The sequence below is a fragment of the Carettochelys insculpta genome, chromosome 3, assembly GCF_033958435.1.
Source record: "Carettochelys insculpta isolate YL-2023 chromosome 3, ASM3395843v1, whole genome shotgun sequence".
NCBI classification, from domain to species: domain Eukaryota; kingdom Metazoa; phylum Chordata; order Testudines; family Carettochelyidae; genus Carettochelys; species Carettochelys insculpta.
In genome coordinates this window covers 107,014,788-107,034,690 of record NC_134139.1, presented here as the reverse complement: position 1 = coordinate 107,034,690, position 19,903 = coordinate 107,014,788, and the positions used below count along the sequence as shown (strand labels likewise).

At 49.8% G+C, this 19,903-nt stretch overlaps 1 protein-coding gene across 1 annotated transcript; it reads right to left on the bottom strand.

Moving 5' to 3' along the window:
* Positions 1–401: 401 nt before the first annotated feature.
* Positions 402–18,617, bottom strand: LOC142010416 (pantetheinase-like). Its single transcript, XM_074988749.1, has 7 exons — positions 18,405–18,617; positions 18,196–18,326; positions 11,141–11,333; positions 9,756–10,047; positions 7,911–8,284; positions 943–1,113; positions 402–653 (listed from the first exon to the last, which is right to left on the bottom strand). Exons 1-7 carry the CDS (start codon positions 18,615–18,617, stop codon positions 453–455), a joined length of 1,575 nt encoding a protein of 524 aa, XP_074844850.1. The 3' UTR covers positions 402–452.
* Between the last annotated feature and the right edge of the window lie 1,286 nt (positions 18,618–19,903).

The following is a 19,903-nucleotide window of genomic DNA, read 5'->3' as shown; positions in this document are numbered from 1 at the left end:
AGACAATTAAGGCCCTGGTAGGACCCTAATAAATCTCCTTGTTTTTGACAGACAGGAAGGAGAGAGGACTAAAGTTTAGAGATGTGTGGCTGAGATTTGAGAGACCAAAGGATCGGAAACCTTGTCCCAGCACAGCAGGGAGATGTCATCCCCAGCATCAAAGACTGTGGGTAAACTTACCCAAGAGAGAAGAGAGTAAGAAATGTGCAGAGCTTTAGAGGGGCTGGGGCTCAGGCCCCTTCACTGCTTCTCTTCCCTACCATCTTCCTGGGGCACTAGTGAGGCCCTCAGTTGCCCAAGAACAGGGGCACTGGATGATGTCCCAGCCCCTCCCAAGAAAAGCACCATATCAACATCAGCCATTCTTCCACAAATGGTAGTCAGGAAATAGTAGTCAGAGTTGATTTATTTCTTAATACGTGATAGTAATGAAACATGCTGCTGCATATTTACTAAACAATGTATGACTGTAACAGGAAACAAGTAACCCAGAGGTTACTGCTGAAGTATATGATGAGGTACGGGGCACTGTTTTTGATAATAATAACTGGTGGTTGTGGTGGGTCCTTCTCATACCACCTTCCAAAAAGCGTCACTGTTAAGACTGGTTTAGATGTACCGTTCTGACTGATCAAACGTCCATCACTTAATACCTAATTAAAAAGGATAGTGAAATGACACTGTTAGCAAGGCAGCATGGTTACATGGTACACAAGTGACATGTATTTATAAGGAAAAGGTTAATTAAACAAAATATTTAAGTGAAGTCTTAGAACCATACCCTACAAAGCCAAACAGCGAGCAGTTACTGAACTGAAAGGGCACCAAATATGTTTTCATTATTAACAAGTTCGGCTTTACTCTGAATTTGCTGCAATTTTGTTCCTTTCCTCTATGAGATCTGAGAAGCTAATATGAAGCAGCTCAAAGACATCCTCTTACCTGAAATTCACCAGGCGCCAGCTGAACCCCACTGAGCAGGACTTCGGGAAAGACGTAATTAGTGCCAAATGTACCACTGAGAGAGAAGGCCTCAAACATGGTTTGAGCAGTATCCACTGGCTTCCCACAAGTTTTCAAGTCCGTGCTTTCACATTTCAGCAGTGTGCATATCTGTGGGAAAGACAAAAAGCACACAAAATTAAGAGAATCGTAATGTAAAAATAAGAGCTGCACTTGCACTAATAATAAAATTTGACTTTGTTTTCTTCAAAACCAGAGGGTAACAACTCAGCCCAACTGTTATGCCAATAACCCATGAAGAAGGTGCATCAGGAGCAACTTTTCTGATCAAAGGGTTTCCAGCTCTGCAGCTCCTCTCCCCAGCATGTCTCTCCGCACTGCTTTTTCTTCCCTCCCATAGCACACACAAATGCAATGGCGTCTCTCTAACCTGCTAGATTTGGCCTTGTAACCTGTCCAGATCCACCCATACACAGAATACTTCTACTCCTTCTTGACACTATCTCCCCTTCTTTTATCCTATAAATGGAACATAGGCAGTGATTCTGGAGGTGCTCCAGCACAGGGCCATGGGAAAAAATAGTGGTTGTACCTACGAGGCACAGCTGTTTGATGGCTGGGGAGAATGGAGAGCAGTAGGTGGACAGATGCTTCAGGAAGGGGATAAATCAAGGATAGGAAGAGCTGGAACCAAGGCAGGACCTTAGGAGAGGGGGCAAATTGAAGGTGAGGCTTCAGGAGAGTGGGTGTAGCCAGGACACAGAGGCTACGTCTACACGTGAAGCCTACATCGAAATAGCTTATTTCGATGTAGCAACATCAAAATACACGTCTACACGTCCTCCAGGGCTGACAACGTCGACGTTCAACATCGACGTTGCGCAGCACCACATCGAAATAGGCGCTGCGAGGGAACGTCTACACGCCAAAGTAGCACACATCGAAATAAGGGTGCCAGGAACAGCTGCAGACAGGGTCACAGGGCGGACTAGCGCTTCCGGGGCAACAGCTAGCCGCTCCCTTCAAGGGCCCCTCCCAGACACACTCAGCCTGCACAGCACGTGGCCTGAGGAGCCATAGGCACACAGACCCCGGGCGACGCAGGCATGGACCCCCAGCAGCAGCAGCAGCAGCAGCAGCAGCAGCAGCCAAAGGTCCACCCAGCCCTCCCGGCAGGAGCAGGGCTTGCCCTGATCCACGCCATGCGGGAGGCAGCTGAGCACCTCCTTGCTACACCGGAGGAGGAGCTGTCCCCAGGGCAGCAGGGCTCAACCCCCAACCCTGCAGCACCCCGCACCCCGCCCACCTCACACGCCGGCAGCTGTGGAGCTACCCCACCAGCACCGACTGGTGGGAGTGGCTGGTGCTTGAGGAGTGGGACGATGACCGCTGGCTCAGGAACTTCAGGATGAGCCGGCAGACATTTATGGAGCTGTGCCAGTGGCTCGCCCCCGCACTCAGGCACCAGGACACTGCCATGCGGCGTGCCCTCCCTGTGGAGAAACGGTTCGGCATCGCTGTCTGGAAGCTGGCCACTCCAAACAGCTACTGATCTGTGGGACAGCAGTTTGGTGTCGGCAAGGCCACTGTCAGGGCTGTCCTCATGGAGGTAAGAGGACCCACGGGGGGAGGGCAGGGCAGGGGAGGGGGGCCTGGGCAGAGGAGGGCAGGGCAGAGGAGGGCAGAGGAGAGGAGGGCAGGGCAGGGGAGGGCAGGGCAGGGCCACGCACACCCTGCTCACGCCTCATTGGTGCTCTCCCATGTGCTTTCCCTGCAGGTTGTGTGTGCCATCAACGCCATGCTCCTGCACAGGCTTGTGAGGCTGGGGGACCCAGATGCCACCATCACGGGCTTTGCCACCCTGGGCTTCCCCAATTGCTTCGGGGCTCTGGATGGGACTCACATCCCCATCCACGCCCAGCATCACAGTGGAGGATGCTACATCAATCGCAAGGGCTACCATTCTGTGGTCCTCCAGGCCTTGGTGGACAGCCGGGGCCGTTTCCAGGACATTTATGTGGGCTGGCCTGGCAGCACCCATGACACCCGGGTTTTCCGGAACTCGGGCCTGTGCCGCCGGCTGGAGGCGGGGACCTACATCGCCCAGCGGGAGATCCCTTTGGGGGACACCACCATGCCCCTCTGCGTCATCGCAGATGCGGCATACCCCCTCCGGCCCTGGCTCATGCACCCGTACACGGGCCATCTCTCCGCTAGCCAGGAGCGCTTCAACCAGCGCCTGAACCATGCACGCCAGGTGGTGGAGTGCTCCTTTGGCCGCCTGAAAGGACGCTGGAGATGTCTCCTGACCCGCCTGGATGCGGGCCCCAACAATATCCCCCTGATTGTGGGTGCCTGCTGCGCCCTGCACAATTTGGTGGAGAGCAAGGGGGCGGCCTTTTTCCAGGGCTGGGCTGTGGAGGCCAGCAGGGCTGACGTGCAGCCACCCACTGCCCCCAGTCGCCAGGTGGACCCCGAAGGGTCCCGGGTCCAGAAGGCCCTGTGGGCCCACTTCGATGATGAGGCCACGGGGTGAACTCTCCCCCACTGCCCACCCCTTCCTCCACAACACTCCCTGCCCCAACGCCCACACCATGGAGCACCCAACCGCACCCCCCACCGCCACTTTTCCTGGACAAATGACAGCACGCACTTGTGGCTGAACTTAAACTGCTTTTTCTTTTAGAACTTTGTTTTTTTGGAACGAGAATTAAAACAAGAACAAACTATATACAAGATGTGTGTAACAAAAGTAATGTGTACAAAGAAAACAATAGTAATAAAAAAGTTTGTTCACTAAAAAGAAAACCAGGGGTGATAAAGGGGAGAACTATTTACATGGGGGGGACAGGGCAAAGGGGGGCACAAAAGAAGAGACCTACAACTGTCCATCAGACTCCTTTTTTAAAAATCAACTATATACAAGGGGGGGGGGCCACATCCCTGGCCCCACGCCCCTAAAGTCCGGCACTGGGGGTGGGCGGTCGGGAGCCCCGCCACAGCCGCAGCCCTGTCCGGGGCTGGCCAGGGGCGCGGCGGACCGGAAGATATGCCCGACGAGTCTCAGGTGGTTCCAGGGGTCCCTCGGCGGTCCGGCCCTCGCTGGTGGGTGGCGGGGCGACGGCGGACAGGACGGCAACGAGCGGAGCAGCAGGTGGTGCGGCGGGTGGAGCAGTCAGGGCGGGCGCTGCGGCAGCTGGCGCGGCATGGGGGGCCAGGTAGTCAACAAGGCAGTTGAAAGTGTCCATGTAGGCCCCCCATGCCTCTTGGCGCCATGCCAGCGCCCGCTCCTGCAGGTCAAGACGGCGCTGCTCCGCCACCTCCAGCTGCCGATGGTGGATGGCCAGCAGCTGGGGGTCCGTCGCCGTCGGCTGGTGGTGGTGCGGGGTCCGCCGTCTAGCCCACCGTGGGGCCGGTCGGTCCTCGGCCGAGGGGCTTGCCTGGAGCGGTGGCCCTGGAGGGGTCTCCAGGACCACTGATGCCTCGCTGGCGCTCTCTTCCGGTCCTTCCGATGGTGCAGGTGCGGGACACAGGAGAGGAGTGGGGGAAGACGAATGGAGACAGGCGTTAGTGTGGGCCCCGAGCCGTAGCTTTTGTCCCCCCAGCCCTGTGCTGCAGGTTCCCCATCCCCGTCCCCGGGAGATGCTGCTGTGATGGATGGGGTTCAGGGGTCCCCCTGCACTGCACCCCATCCCCTGGTGGGAGCGACTCTCACTTCACTCCGCAGGGTCTGACCGGAAAGGTTTCTTAGGCCACAGATGCCCAGTTTCTCCCAGGAGCGACAGTACAGCAGTCAGAGACGGTCCTTCCAACCCATCCTGGGGAGAAGACCCCAAGGGGTGCCCCTCTGGGGTGTAGCTTTCCCCCTCCTCAGGCTGGCTGCCTTCCAGCTCTCCCTTCCCCTAGCCTCTACCTGCGGCCCCTGCGCCCCCCCCACCGCCGATTCAAAGCCAGCTCGGCTCCTCCCTCCTCTTTGTCCAGAGCAGAGGTGTCACCTGCCAGCTGTAGCCCCAGGATCATCCTTTGCCCCTGGGAGCTGTTCGGCTCTTGTTGCTCATATCTAGCCTGAGTCTCCCTTTTGCACTCCCCCAACTCCATCACATGCTGCTGCTGCTGCTGTTGCTGCTGCTGCTGCTGCGGGGTGTCTCACCCCCTCCTCCCGGGGGCCCCTCGAGGTTCCGCTACCCCCTGCCCCCTGTCGTGCGGGGTGGGGGGGGGGGCAGGGGCTGATGCACTGCTGTGAGAGACATGGCCCTGCTGTCCTTGGGGCCATGGCCATGTGAGCATGTGGGGGGCCCTGGACACATATCTATTACCCCCGCCCCTCAAGCCCAGGGGTGTACACCAGAGGCGGGTATATACCTGTCGGTCCACTCCCACGGTCTGGAGATCCCCGGGGGGCAGAGGCCCGGCTGCTGGTCCGGGATGACAGGAGGAGGATCTGCAGCCCGGATTCTGTGGAGGAGGAGCCCCCCTCCTCCTCCTCCTCCTCCTCCTGCCGCGATGGCCCGGGGGTGGGCTCCGGGGGGGGCCCCTGGGGTGTGGGGCTTACCTCCGGGGCAGACTCCGGCTGAAGGGCCTGCTGTGGCTCATCGGCCGAAGTATCAAGGGTGGCTGGAGGGGAGGAGGTGTGCCGGGGGCCCAGGATGTCCCTGAGCTCCCTGTAAAAGGGGCAAGTGACGGGGGCGGCCCCAGATCGGCCGGCCGCATCCCAGACCCGGGTGTAACCCTGCCGCAGCTCCTTAACCTTACCCCTGACATGGTCAAGAGTGCGGGCAGGGTGACCCCGGGCGGCCAGGCCCGCGGACAGCCGAGCGAACGCATCCGCGTTCCTCCTCTTGCTCCCCATTACCTGGAGCACCTCCTCCTCGCTCCAGAGCCCCAGCAGGTCCCACAGTTCGGCCTCCATCCAGGAGGGGCCCCGCTGCCACTTCCCAGCCTGGCTGCCGGGCTGGCTGGCCTGGCTGCTTTGGCTCTCCTGGGGGGGGCTCCCCTGGGGGCACTGGGGGGGCTGCCAGACAGCCATGGCAGGTGCTGGCCCTGTTCTGGGTGGCTGAGGGACGTGCAGGCTGGCCGCGTGTCTAGGCTGCCGCCTGCACGTTCCCCCAGCTTCCTGCACAGGAAGGGAGGGGGAGGGGACCTTTAAGGGGCCACTCCATGCGGCCACCATTGAGCTGAGGGACTGGAGAGAGCGTCTCTCAACCCCTCAGCTGATGGCCACCATGGAGGACCCCGCAATTTCGACGTTGCGGGACGCACAATGACTACACGGTCCCTACTTCGACGTTGAACGTCGAAGTAGGGCACTATTCCTATCTCCTGATGAGGATAGCGGCTTCGACGTCTCGCCGCCTAACGTCGAAGTTAACTTCGAAATAGCGCCTGACACGTGTAGCCGCAACGGGCGCTATTTCAAAGTTAGTGCCGCTACTTCGAAGTAGCGTGCATGTGTAGACGCGGCTAGAGAGACAGAAAAAAAGCGTGGCCTTGGGAGAAGTGGAGGCGTGTGGTTGGGGTCTCAGAGAAGAGTGTGGGAGGAGCACCTTGAGAGAAAACTAAAGGTCAGCACCTTTGGCCTGGACTCTACCTTTATAGTTCCCACTCGCTCCTCCTACTCCTCCATTGAACTAATGACTTTTTGCCAATAAAACTGAAGGAAGTTTTTGGACAGAGAGCTCAGGAAATCTTATACACATTGTTAGAGGACTATCCAGATGGTCTACCAGAAGTTAATGTAGATATCTCCATCCAATAATTGGTGGAAATAGGGGATTAGAAGTAGGTGTCTACATAATAAAGCCAGTACCACAGCTGCCACTCTTATGCTAGCCATCTCCACAGAGATACCAAGGTTGGAATGTGCACAAAGACTGAATTAGCCTTTCATTCCCACTGGCACTCCCTTCAGGTTGGTCTTGATGTGCATCAGAAGGTAATATGAGACAGCATAAATGGTTGTAGCTTGTTTTGTGGAGAAATAAGACTTGGTCCACAGCACTGAACATTTGGCAAGCACTATAATAATGTTATCAACTGGACTGAAGAAGAGTTTTGGCTAAAACATCAGGACACACAGTGGGATTATGATGTGTGACATGTTGTCTGGTTGGTTGTAGGTAGAAGAAAGCAAATTTTAAAAGGATCTATCCGTAATTAGCCAGATACGTTCCAAAAATAAAACAACCAAAACAAAACAAAACAAAAACCAAAGGACAGTCCATATTAGGTAATGTGACAAAACAAATTAATATTTCCACCAAGATATTGTTTAATGATAAATCACTGTCTTTCCCAAATGTACGGTCAACAGACCAAAACATTGACTATTCCAATGAAAGGTTGATACTTTATATAAACATCATTGACATGACTTGGCAAAGAAGAAGGAAAAAAACCCAGTATTTCTAAATTCAGCCGAGTAAAAACATCTCATACAGTTGAATGCAATCCACTGATAGATTAAAAATCATCATTGGACAAGGATGAAATCTCATCAAAGAGACAGTAAAAGATTATTTGCATTCCAACTTTGAAAGTCTCTACCAGCATCATAGATACAGGTTTCGGCTACTTACCATCCTGAAGTCTAAGACAACATAGCAAACAGACAAATGGTGAAGGGAAGCAGGGAGAGAGAAAGGGGGGTGAATACAGAGATCCTTTCTAATGTGGAATAATTTACTACCAGACAAAATCAATCCCCTCTTTTCCAATGAACTCTGAGTTTGTACCCAAGACTATTCCAAGACTTGCTATTTTGGCAAGTAGACTCACTAGAAATTGTAGCATCAACCCATCACTGACAACCAAAAGGGCTTTTGTAGGGGAACACAAGAAAATACCACATTCCCTCTTTTAATCCCAGGATGCAAAAGCATCTCCCAAGCAAAGAAGCCTCTGAAACCTATATATGAAGTATTCTACATGTCCTCAAAAATAAGGTTTACCTGCAGATAGTATCTGCCTTCAACAACATGAAGGCCATCAAAAGCACCCAACACGTAAACTTCATCTTCTTGCTTCTCTGCCATCCTGTAGCTCAAATGACAGCAAAGGTCTTTTTGGCAAACCATTTGGTTTCCTTCAGGTGTAGCGAGTTCAGTAAAGGTGAACTGATCAAAGAAAACGACTCCACTGAAATCCTGGTCATCTGGTGAGAACTGTTCGACACTTGTGGCGTATGCGTTCCAATTAACAGCAGCAGGGTAGGTGGGAGAAAGACGAGGGTGTGAACTCAGCTCTGCAATCAGAAGGTGACCATTCTCTGTTTCCATGTCATAATGAACTGTTCTGGGTTTATCAGGAGCATAGATACCACTCCCTGTGAGTGACAGGCAGAAAGTTTATGTTCAAAAGAATCAGCCATGTGAATGCCATTGTCCTTTTCATTTCCCCCAATACTGTTTTATTCTACTCTGATGTTGAGAAGATAACTAAAAATTGGCCTCCCCTAATTAAACTTTATAAACTCAAGTCTTTTCTTACAATTCCTAGAGAAGGGGTGGGGTGCATTAGGGTGACCAGATAAATGTAAAAACTAGCATCAGGATTGGAGGGTAATAGGTGCTCAGAAAAGAAAAAAGCCCCTATAAAATTGGGCAATCTGGGCACCCTAGGGTGTCTGTATTGAAACAGTGTTCTGGATTTTCCACCATGGTGGATATCTCTTCCACACAACAGGCGGGGGCTGGGCATGGCAGCATGAAGTGATATCAGAAATCCAGCTATGAGTCCCTGATTCTCTGCTCAGCCTGACAACAGGCTTCAAAGGGACATCCACTAGCTGAGAGCAGTGCTCACCCTATGTCACCTCCCCACTCCTTGGCCCTAAAGCTGAGAGGAGGATGGCACAGGAGCTGGCTATGCTGGCTTTACTCCAGCTCTGAACTCCACATCAGGGGGATATGACTGACCAGATAAAGTGAAATCAGAGACAGAAACAGGCCCAAAACATTTATGAGGGTACTGGATTCCATGCCACACCTATATACTTTCCTGAAGCCCTGAACCTCAGCCAGTCAGAATGTATCGTGAGGGACAAAATTTCAGATGCTCTCAGCATGACCCTCCATTCAGCATCATGTAAGAGTTTCTATGCACAGGATGAATCCCATGACACAAATCCTATATTCATTCATTCATAGACTTTAAAGTCAGAAGGCTTTTTTATCATCACCATCTAGTCTGAGCTCCTTCCAAGCTTAGGCATTAGGACATTCATTCTTTAATTCCTTCTTCCAGTTCATCAGCTGGAGATGATTCTCCATTCTATATTCTACATTCTGATTCTATATTCTCGAAATCATCCAATCTTAAAGATTTCCAGTGATGGAGAATTCATCAGAGTCCTCATTCGATTGGTCCAATGGCTCAAAAACCTGCCTTCATTTCTCGCCTGAATTTGTCTTGCTTCAGCTTCTCGCCTCCTGGCTCTTATTACCCTTGTCTGCAAACAGCTGGAATCACTGCCACAGAGAAGCCAAGTAAAGAAGCTGCAAGATTTTGCTCTCACACACACAAAGTCAGTAAAGAGAACTAAGAAAGTTCCAGAAAAGCTAGGAAAGGGAGAAGAGTTAAAAACAAAAAGCAAGCAAAAAAATAAATACACAGTGTGTTTTGCTGTGCCCTCATTTGGCAACAGGAATACTGAAGTTGGAAATAAGGTTGCTACATGGATCAGAGGGCTTCAGAAGAAATACTCAGCACAGCACAAAGCAATCTCAGAAAAGAGATATAGAGAAAAAAATCCAGTATTATAAAGATAATTTGCCTTACCCGACACAGCAAATTACCTGTCATAGCCATGCTGGTGTTGTGTAGATTAGCAGCAAGAAAATTGACACGCATTCCCATAGCCCAGGCGGAATGGAATTCCACAGCAGTTAAATGTGGTAGGACATTCATCCAAGCAGTGGGGAACAGCACAGTATCTATATGTAACTTGCTCACCAGAGACACAGCGGGATCATGAAAAAGTACGTCGAAGCAAGTGAAAAGGCCGAACTTTCCAAAGGAAGTGTTGAAAGTGACAAGCTCTGGCTCCTTAGGGTAATCGAACTGAGTTTCTCCCTTAAAGAGATTATACTGACAAAAACAACAACAACAATATATAGGAAGAAAACAGTTAAAAGGGACCTGATATAATTGCCTGGAAACATTTTATACAACTGCTAAAGGCTGCCTGGATTTTTGTTTTTGTTTTTTATTTTTAACTCTAAACCCTTCCTGTTGAACACATACAGTTATGCTTACTCTGCAATAAAGAACTCATAGCACCCAATCTCACAGCCTCAGGCTCAGGCTCATAGGAGTTGGGCTGCAGGGTTAAAACTGCAGTGTAAACATTTGGATGGCAGCCTGGGCCTAAAGCCCTGAAAAGGAGCACATCTTGGAGCCTGATCCAAATGCCTGTATTGCAATTTTTAGCTCCACAACCCAAGTATAAAGGCTTGTCTCCATGAAGCAGTGGATTGAGGCCGTGATGATCAATCCACCAGCCATTGATTTATCGTGCCTGCATAGACTCAATAAATAGATCTCCAAGATCTCTCCCGTCAATTCTGGTACTGCACCAGGATGAGAAATGCAGCCAGAGTTGAAAGGAAAACAGCCCCTGCCAGCCTGATAGTGTGGAAGATGTCACGGTGAGTAAATGTCCATTTCAGTTACGCTATTTGCGTAGCTGAAGTTGTGTAGGGTAGTTCAATGGTGGGGTGAGGGGAGGGGGATTTAGTGTAGTCAAGTATAAACTCAGCTGATTTGGGCCAGCTCTAAGGCAGTGAGATAGATCTGTTGCTCTACTGTAAACATCCTTCCAAGTCCTCCTTTTACCTGGCTGAGTAAAGTCAGACAGAACTTTGTACTTACTGGTATTTCTCTGTCTGTTAAGTGGTACTTTTGAACATCACAGCTGATCAATTTCAATGTTTCGGGTAATGTTCTAGCCATCAATGGGCAGAACCCTACAGACTTTGGTGAAAATCAGGCAAACCAGAAGGGGGTAAAGACAGATAGATATACGGCAGAGCTAGGTGCTTTAACCACCTTCCAGCCTCACAGCACTCTCCCCCCATGCACGGTTTCAACCAGTCCTCCCAGAGCAGTTTAAAAACATTGACTCCTTGAGAGATTTCCCACCCAAACCGACAGAAAAGGGTTGTGCTGTGTCATTTATTACCTTATGGTAGCGTGCCACCAATTTTCCTTCTGAATCAAAAACAACATTAGTGTTGTATTGATAGTGGCCATCACTGGGGCACCTGGGATCACTGGAGTTACACGCCTTCTTATCTCCCATGTTGGCAACCACGTAGATAGCGTTCTTTCTTGCCATGCAGCTGAGCCTTTCCTGCACTGCCGCGGGAGCAAATCTAGTTCATTTTCAGCCAAAGAAAAATGCAGACACACACACAAAAAGCCCAGGATCAAATTAAAATCAAAGCTGAAAAAATGAGTAAATAGGCTTCAAAGTTAATTATTGTAATGGAACACTGGCATTTGGAGCAGCAGCTGTTATGAATCAGCTGAATACTAGGAGGAGTCCCCACAGATATTGCTTATTATCTAGTCCTGCATTTGGAGCAGTGCAGGCATAGTAACAGAATTCACAAACAGCCTCCTTACCTCACTGAACTTCTGCCTGGGTGGAAAAGTCTGCCCTCAATGATCCTATAAGAGGATCAAGGCCTTAGAGGTGGGGAGCCTACCCAGTCCTGATCCAGCCCCTGGCTTACTTTGTCCTGGACCAGGACAAGTCTCCACACCATAGGCTGAAAGCCCCAAGCTGCACACCCTTCCCTGCCCCAAGGTCCTGGAACACGAGTGCTGGCTCACCCTAGCGGAGCCCTGAACGTGAGCACCACCCCATAGCACTGCACCGCAATGCCCAGTATCCTGAGTTGAGTCTCTCACTCTCCTTTTTTTAATTTTAATTCTCATTTGTGTGTGACTCCAACGGATTTTCCATAGGTCAGTGGCCCTGGATGAAAAAAAAGGTTTCCCGCCCTGCCTTAGAATGTCTGCTGCACGGAACACAGCGTGCGCCACCTCCTTCGTGTTCCCCAGGCATTTGTACAGCACCTAACAATTGCTTGAAATCGGATATGCTCTGCTGTAGCAGAGATGGATCTAGCATGGATTTTTCAGCTCAATTTAGAAAAAAAACCACAATATTTCCTTCAATTTTTCATACAATTGGAAACCAAATTTTAAATATTTTGATATAATTCTGAGATGACTCAAAATTATTTTTTAGTTTTTTATTTTGATTCAGACTATTTTGCTGTTTTCACCCTTTCTTCATGTGCGTTTTTTAAATTGACCAACTAAGAGTTTATTATTTTGAAATGAAAAGTAGGGATGAAACGTTTTGACTGTATCACAGTTCTGTTTGTTTGTTTTTCATAGCTGTAATATAGTGCAAACTTCAACTCTGACTTCAGTAACATAGACTTGGGTAACCTGATAAAGAGTGTTACTTTTCCATGAGAAAGTTATTACGGCCGTGTCTACACTAGCCTCAAACTTCAAAATGGCCATGCAAATGGCCATTTTGAAGTTTACTAATGAAGCGCTGAAATACGTATTCAGCGCTTCATTAGCATGCAGGCCGCCGCGGCACTTCGAAATTGACGCGACTCGCGGCTCTGCAGCTCGTCGTCCAGACGGGGCTCCTTTTCGAAAGGACCCCGCCTACTTCGAAGTCCCCTTATTCCTATGAGCAGATGGGGACTTCGAAGTCGGTGGGGTCCTTTCGAAAAGGAGCCCCGTCGGGATGAGCTGCGCGGCCTTGAGCTGCATCAATTTCGAAGCTCCGCATCCACCCGCATGCTAATGAAGAGCTGAATATGCATTTCAGTGCTTCATTAGTAAACTTCAAAATGGCCATTTGCGTAGCCATTTCGAAGTTTGGGGCTAGTGTAGACGTAGCCTACTCCTGCTATTTTGATCCTGTAACTTCCCCTTCTCTACTGGTTCTCCTATCTACACAACAAACACAATTTTTGTAATTAGTACTAAAGCTCTTCATGACATAGCCCCTCCCTCAGAGCTTCATATCTTCACTTGTATCTTATTACATTACCCCTTTGCCTCCTCTGTTCTATCAAGGTTACATACTTTTCCTGCAAACATTTTCCATGCTGCCTCTTATGCACCGTACGTCAGCTGAATTAGTTTGTAAAGCCACTAACCACTGTCTTCCTTGAAATCTCTCCTCAAGACCCTTTTGTGCCACTGTAAATTGCCAAGAAACAAAAAACTCCCTCTGCAAATTGGATATGTAATTTGCCTATGTAGCCTTGAGTTCTTCTCACAGTTACATTTATCCTTCTCTCCATTTCCTCAGCCTGTTACACACTTGTGCCTTGACTTAATCAGACTGAAAAACCTCTGGGGTGGGGAGAGACAAGCTCTGATCTGTTTGGGGTGTCTAGGTGCTATAAGTATCAGAGAGGTAGCCATGTTAGTCTGTATCTTCGAGAACAACAAGAAGTCCTGTGGCACCTTATAGACTGACAGATATTTTGGAGCATAAGCTTTCACGGCCAAAGATCCACTTTGTCAGATGCATGAGCCCTCCCCCCCAACTCGTACATCTGACAAAGTGGGTCTTTTTCCACCAAAGCTTATGCTCCAAAATATCTCTTAGTCTATAAGGTGCCACAGGACTTCTTGTTGTTCTAGGTGCTATAAGTAGTTATAAAGCTATCAACTCAACTTCCTCCAGCACTCTGAACATTCTTTAGAAATCAGTTATCCAGTTACTCTCCACACAACATATCCATCCCCTGACAATCTCTGATAAACTCTCAGAAGAACGTACAGAAAGGAGGTTAGAATGGGAATTAGCAAAGTCTAACAGCAGAATCTTCACCAGACATGATGTCCCTTTATAATCTTTCACCCAGAATTGTGCATTGCTGTCCAACTAAGGAGTTCATATTAATAAGTGCCTGAGGCCATGTCTACACGTGCCCCAAACTTCGAAATGGCCACGCAAATGGCCATTTCGAAGTTTACTAATGAAGTGCTGAAATCCATATTCAGCGCTTCATTAGCATGCGGGCAGCCGCGGCACTTCAAAATTGACGCGCCTCGCCGCCGCGCGGCTTGTCCCGACGGGGCTCCTTTTCGAAAGGACCCTGGCTACTTCAAAGTCCCCTTATTCCCATCAGCTCATGGGAATAAGGGGACTTTGAAGTAGGCGGCGTCCTTTCGAAAAGGAGCCCTGTCTGGACGAGCCGCGCAGCGGCGAGGCGCATCAATTTCGAAGTGCTGTGGCCGCCCGCATGCTAATGAAACGCTGAATATGCATTTCAGCGCTTCATTAGTAAACTTCGAAATGGCCATTTGCATGGCCATTTCGAAGTTTGGGGCACGTGTGGACATAGCATGACTGATAAATCCCTTACCTTTAACTGTTCAGTTAGTTAGGGCATGTTAAATGTTAAGTTATTTAACTGTTGTGTACAATAATCTTTAATTGCTGTCTTTATAGACCTGACCAAGTGTAGCCAGACAGAACCCTCCCTTTTTGCTCTACTCCATCTTGCCTTCCCTAAGTGCTTCAGAGCATGAAAGGGTTAAAAGGAATAGCCCAGCCCTGGAATGCCTGAGAACGCAGATGGGCTTATCTTAGCCACAGCCTTTGATGCTCCAGAGCAAAGCTAAGAACAATGGGCTAATTAACAGCCGGGCCTCAGACTGCCCTTGGCTAATTACCATCAGTTGATTTGCCAGGACACTTCTCCCAGACACAGGGAAAATCTCTGGCCCATTAAGACACAAATGCCCTCAATTGTCTATCTCACAGGTGTGAACTACGCCCCTGAACTCCCTGTGAGAACCAGTATCCAACAGTTTAATTCAATTAAGCCAAGGAAGAAGCCTACATGACCCAATGGGTATGAAGAAGGGTCCAGCAGACCCCCTATTTGAGCTCCAATTATCTTTCCTGCCGTACAGGAGAGTGGGGTCTCCCGAGGTTCCAGGGGATGCGCATTTTGACTCCTCGAAAAAAAGGAGAAGGACTTCTTCCCAAGGGATTGAGAGAGAGGAAACTGGCCAAGCCATGTTGGTAATGCAGGGGTGAAGATAAGACCTGCTAGGTATTTTACTTTTTATTTCTTTTGTGCACATTTAACAAGTATAGATCTATGAACAAGAGTGCATGCTAGCTATTTGTAATCAAAGTATAAACCTTGTAACAATTGTAACCACAAGAGCTTAACTCACTAGGGCTACGTCTACACGTGAAGCCTACATTGAAGTAGCCTATTTCGATGTGGCGACATCGAAATAGGCTATTTCGATGAATAACGTCTACACGTCCTCCAGGGCTGCCAACGTCGATGTTCAACATCGACGTTGTGCAGCACCACATCGAAATAGGCACAACGAGGGAACGTCTACACGCCACAGTAGCACACATCGAAATAAGGGTGCCAGGCACAGCTGCAGACAGGGTCACAGGGCGGACTCAACAGCCAGCCGCTCCCTTAAAGGGCCCCTCCCAGACACACTTGCACTAAACAGCACAAGATACACAGAGCCGACAACGAGTTGCAGACCCTGTGCATGCAGCATGAATCCCCCGCTGCAGCAGCAGCAGCCAGAAGCCCTGGGCTAAGGGCTGCTGCACACGGTGACCATAGAGCCCCACATGGGCTGGAGAGACAGCGTCTCTCAACCCCCCAGCTGATGGCTGCCATGGAGGACCCCACAATTTCGACGTTGCGGGACGCGGATCGTCTACACGGGCCCTACTTCGACGTTGAACGTCGAAGTAGGGCGCTATTCCGATCCCCTCATGAGGTTAGCGACTTCGACGTCTCGCCGCCTAACGTCGAAGTTAACTTCGAAATAGCGCCTGACGCGTGTAGCTGCGACGGGCGCTATTTCAAAGTTAGTGCCGCTACTTCGAAGTAGCGTGCACATGTAGACACAGCTTAGGTAAATAAATAAAGCAACATTGTAACTGAAAGAGCTTAACTTGTTAGATAAATAAACAAAGTAATTGATTCAGTGGTAACCTGACTCCTCCTGTTACTGTGCAAAGCCAAACACAAAACAAAGAACCTAGCTGCTTTTCAGCTGCTCTTAGCCTGGTCACTGGTGGGCTCTGCCCTGGCAGTTGAAATCTCATATTAATACAAGGGCATAGTGGCATCTCACCTGACCATCGGCTAACACCAAGGCTTTTTGACGCCTTCAACAGAGAAGCCCTGTGGATTATCCTGTCAAAACTTGGCTGCCTGAGAAGATTCTTTAACCTCATACGCCTGTTCCACGGTGACAGGACTGGCTTTGTTCTTTCAAATGGCAAGTCCTCAGATCCATTTGAGATATCCAGTGGTGTGAAGCCAGGGTGCGTGCTGGCCCCAGTGTTGTTCAACCTCTTTTTCACGTGTCCTCAGCCACGCAGTTAGGGACCCGGACCATGGAGTCTACATAAAATACAGACTTGATGGGTCACTTTTCGACCTTCGTCATCTGAATGCTAAAACCAAGACGCCTGAGAGGCTCATCCTTGAAGTCCTTTTTGCTGATAACTGTGCACTTATGGCACACAAGGAATCTGATCTCCAGCTCATCGTCAACAAGTTTGCTGATGCCACTCGCCTCTTTGGTTTGACCATCAGCCTAGGAAAGGCCGAGGTACTGTTTCAACCTGCTCCAGGATCTGCTGCTCTCCCTGCTTCGATCTTTATTAAAGGGTCAGAGTTAAAAACAGTAGAGGAGTTCAAGTACCTTGGCAGTGTGATAGCCAATGGTGGCTCCCTTGACAAAGAAATCAATGCCACAATCTGCCAGGCCAGCCGGGCACTAGGACCTCTGAGAATGCGAGTGTTGAATTAGCACAATATCCGACAGTCCACTAAACTGAAAGTGTACAAGGCTGTAGTCCTGACCAGTCTCCTGTATGGCTGTGAAACCTGGACCTTGTACAGAAAACATAGAAAACTGCTGGAGCGCTTCCACGCATGCAGCCTGAGGTCAATACTGCACATTCGATGGCCGGACAGAGTTATGAACCTAGAAGTCCTGGACAGAGCAGGAATCACAAGCATCAACGCCAGGATTCTAAAGCCCAGCTTTGCTGGACAGGGCACATCATACAAATGGAGGAGTCAAGAATCCCTAAGCAACTCCTCTACAGTGAACTCTCCCAGGGCAAAAGGAATCAAGGTAGGCCTCGCAAGAGATATAAAGACTGCGTGAAGGCCAACATTGGTCATGCTAGTTTAAAACCAGATCAGCTAGAGCAGCATGCAAAAGACCGAACAGGCTGGTGTGCTCTTCTATGACATGCGTTTGACAACTTTGAAGAGCAGCGACGCGTACGCTTCAATTGATGCTTATGAGAGGAAGAAAGCAACAGCTGCAGCCACACCAACAGAGCCAGGACAATTCCCTTGCCCCCACTGTGAATGCCCATGTCGTTCCAAGCTTGGACTCCTCAGCCACATGCGAGTCCACAACCGATGAGCCTGTGCAAGCTCAAGATGTCATCATTGAACTTGACGGACTACCTACCTACCTACCTACCTACAATAATCTTGGAGTGAAAGCCAAAAGACACCTGAGGTCTTTTGCATTTATCTTTAATCCACTCCTCTTCACACCATTTTAAAGGTACACTTATCCCTCATTAAATGAGTACTTTACTTGCAAGTACTTGGTAAAACGAGGGACACATATACCTGCCTTTGTTCACTAAGCGAGTGAACTCCCCCTGCAAATATGAGCCTCACCGCACTCCCTGCAGCTCCAACCTGCTGCACCCACCACAGCCTGACCCCACGGCTCCCGCCGGCCCCGCAGCCCTAAACTGCCGCAGCCTGACCCCCTTCCCCCACCTGGCCGGCACACTCAACCTCCAGCAGCCTGAAAGCCCCACCCCTCACCTCACAGACCCAACCCACTGCAGCCTTAATGCCCCCTGTCCACCACATGGCCCAACCGCCACCAGGTTTTAACACTCCATCCTGCTCATGGCCCCAAACTGCCCCCAGCCTTTAACCTCCCCACTTACCTTTCAAAAGCAGTGCCACCTGCTGCCACTTCTTCACCAAGTTAGGAGCACTAAGAACCAATCAGAGTCTTTTACATGTATTTTTAAGGGAATTCAGTGTCCCTCTTAGGAGTTTTCGCCTACGAGCAGAAAGTTGGGAATCAACTGTGCTTGTATAGCGAGGAAAGAGTGTATTTAAGATGCTGCATAAACAATACCTTTCAGGGTCAGTGCATGGAATCCAGTTTACTTGTGGGTCTGGAATGTCTTCAAGATAGGGGAAAATGGTGTCTCGATTGAAGACCCAGCCATAAATGCCATCTTCAGCAGTAACAATGATGTGTGCACCCTGGAACAACAGACTAAATTAAGCACCTACCACCAAGAACAAAACAAATACCTAAAAAAAAAAATCACAAGACAATACCTTCTGGGCTGCTGCTTTGACGGCGTCTTCCAAAACATCCATATTTTTGTTCATTAGTGCCAAAGCATCGTCAGATGAAACAGGGCTCAGAGTGACATTTGGCAATATAACAGAGTGCTCATACACTGCTGCAATGTAGCTGTCCAAGGCACAGGTCTGGAGGACAGAGAGAATAAGAAATGTGGCATATACATGAGGCTGAAATGTGCCCATTGCTGAAGCTTAGTGGTAAATGCAATACTGTGAGCAAGATTCTGAAGGCTAAAAGAAAAAAGAAGCCTGGGTTGCAAAGTCCAACTTCCTTATTAGTTTACTTTGGCAACAATCTTCTGTGAAATTGGCCGCAAAAATACAGTATTAAGCAATAAGGTGACCATGGCTATAAAATGTATTACAACAACAAACCATCTATATAATTCAGTGGATGATAATCACAGAGAGATAGCTGTGTTAGTCTGTATCTTCACAAGACAGAAAAGCTGTCCTGCAGTGCTTTAAAGGCTAACAAAATAATTTATTAGGCGATGCGCTTTTGTGGGACTTTTATCAGATTTCCCAGACCTGAAGAAGTGGGTCTGTCCCACGAAAGCGCATCGCCTAATAAATTATTTTGTTAGCCTTTAAAGACTGACAGGACTGCCTTTTTGTGCAATAGGTGTCACTGTGACAGATCCCCCCAACACCATGCTTAAGGGAAAATGGCTTATGAATACAAATATGTATAATTCAGAGAGACTTTGAAAAAATGTGTCTCGTAACCTATCATTTTAATGTTATAAACGGCTGAATATGTATATTGTATTTTTGCATGTATCATTCTTGTATGTGAAGTTTGAAATATGAAGTGCATGTCTGTTTATAGTTTTAAGTGTGCTAATGAGGGCTATCACTGCTATCCCAACTGTAACAAATGGGCGATCAACCTTACGGCTTTGTAGCGAGCCTCTGAGGCCTTCCGCAGACTCAGAGGTGGAGGAGGCTGCTCAGAGGCCCTGGTGGGCAGGCCCTGAGCCGGAACACCGGGGCCCCGCCCCTCAGAGGGCAGGGCCTAAAGCCAGAAGGGCCAGGGGCGGAGCTCGGGGCCCATTAACTGTTGGGCCGCCGCGCTGGGAAGGAGCTCCTGCTTGGGCTCCTGGGCGCCAGGGGCAGGGAGCCCGCCGCTGCCCGGCCTGTTGGTGAGAGCTTCCCCCCAGCTGCCCAGACCAGCCTGGGCAGCTACAGATACAGCTGCCCCAGGGGACCTACCCGGACTTCCCAGATCTACCAGGGCCCTCACGCCAGTGGAGAGCCCTCTCCCCGGAGGGCCTGCCAGGCCCAAACAGATGGCCTGGGCCTAGCCACCCAGAGGCCCCGGAAGCAGCTGACCCCGGAGTTCCACCGGACACCTGCAGTGCAGAAGCCCCCGATGGCCTTGGACCCACCATGCTGCCACTGCCAGACTACCCCAATGACGTAGAGATGTCAGACTGGCTGGAGCCTCCAAAGGCAGACGACTTGGG

Bases quoted from the DNA above. Each gene is read 5' to 3' on its own strand.
- LOC142010416 (XM_074988749.1), bottom strand. From the start codon at position 18,617: ATGGGCACATTTCAGCCTCATGTATATGCCACATTTCTTATTCTCTCT. The intron at 10,048-11,140 runs GTAATAAATGAC...TGTTTTTGTCAG, and splicing joins TGGTGGCACGCTACCATAAG to TATAATCTCTTTAAGGGAGA. The intron at 1,114-7,910 runs GTAAACCTTATT...TCTTTCCCACAG, and splicing joins AAGGCAGATACTATCTGCAG to ATATGCACACTGCTGAAATG.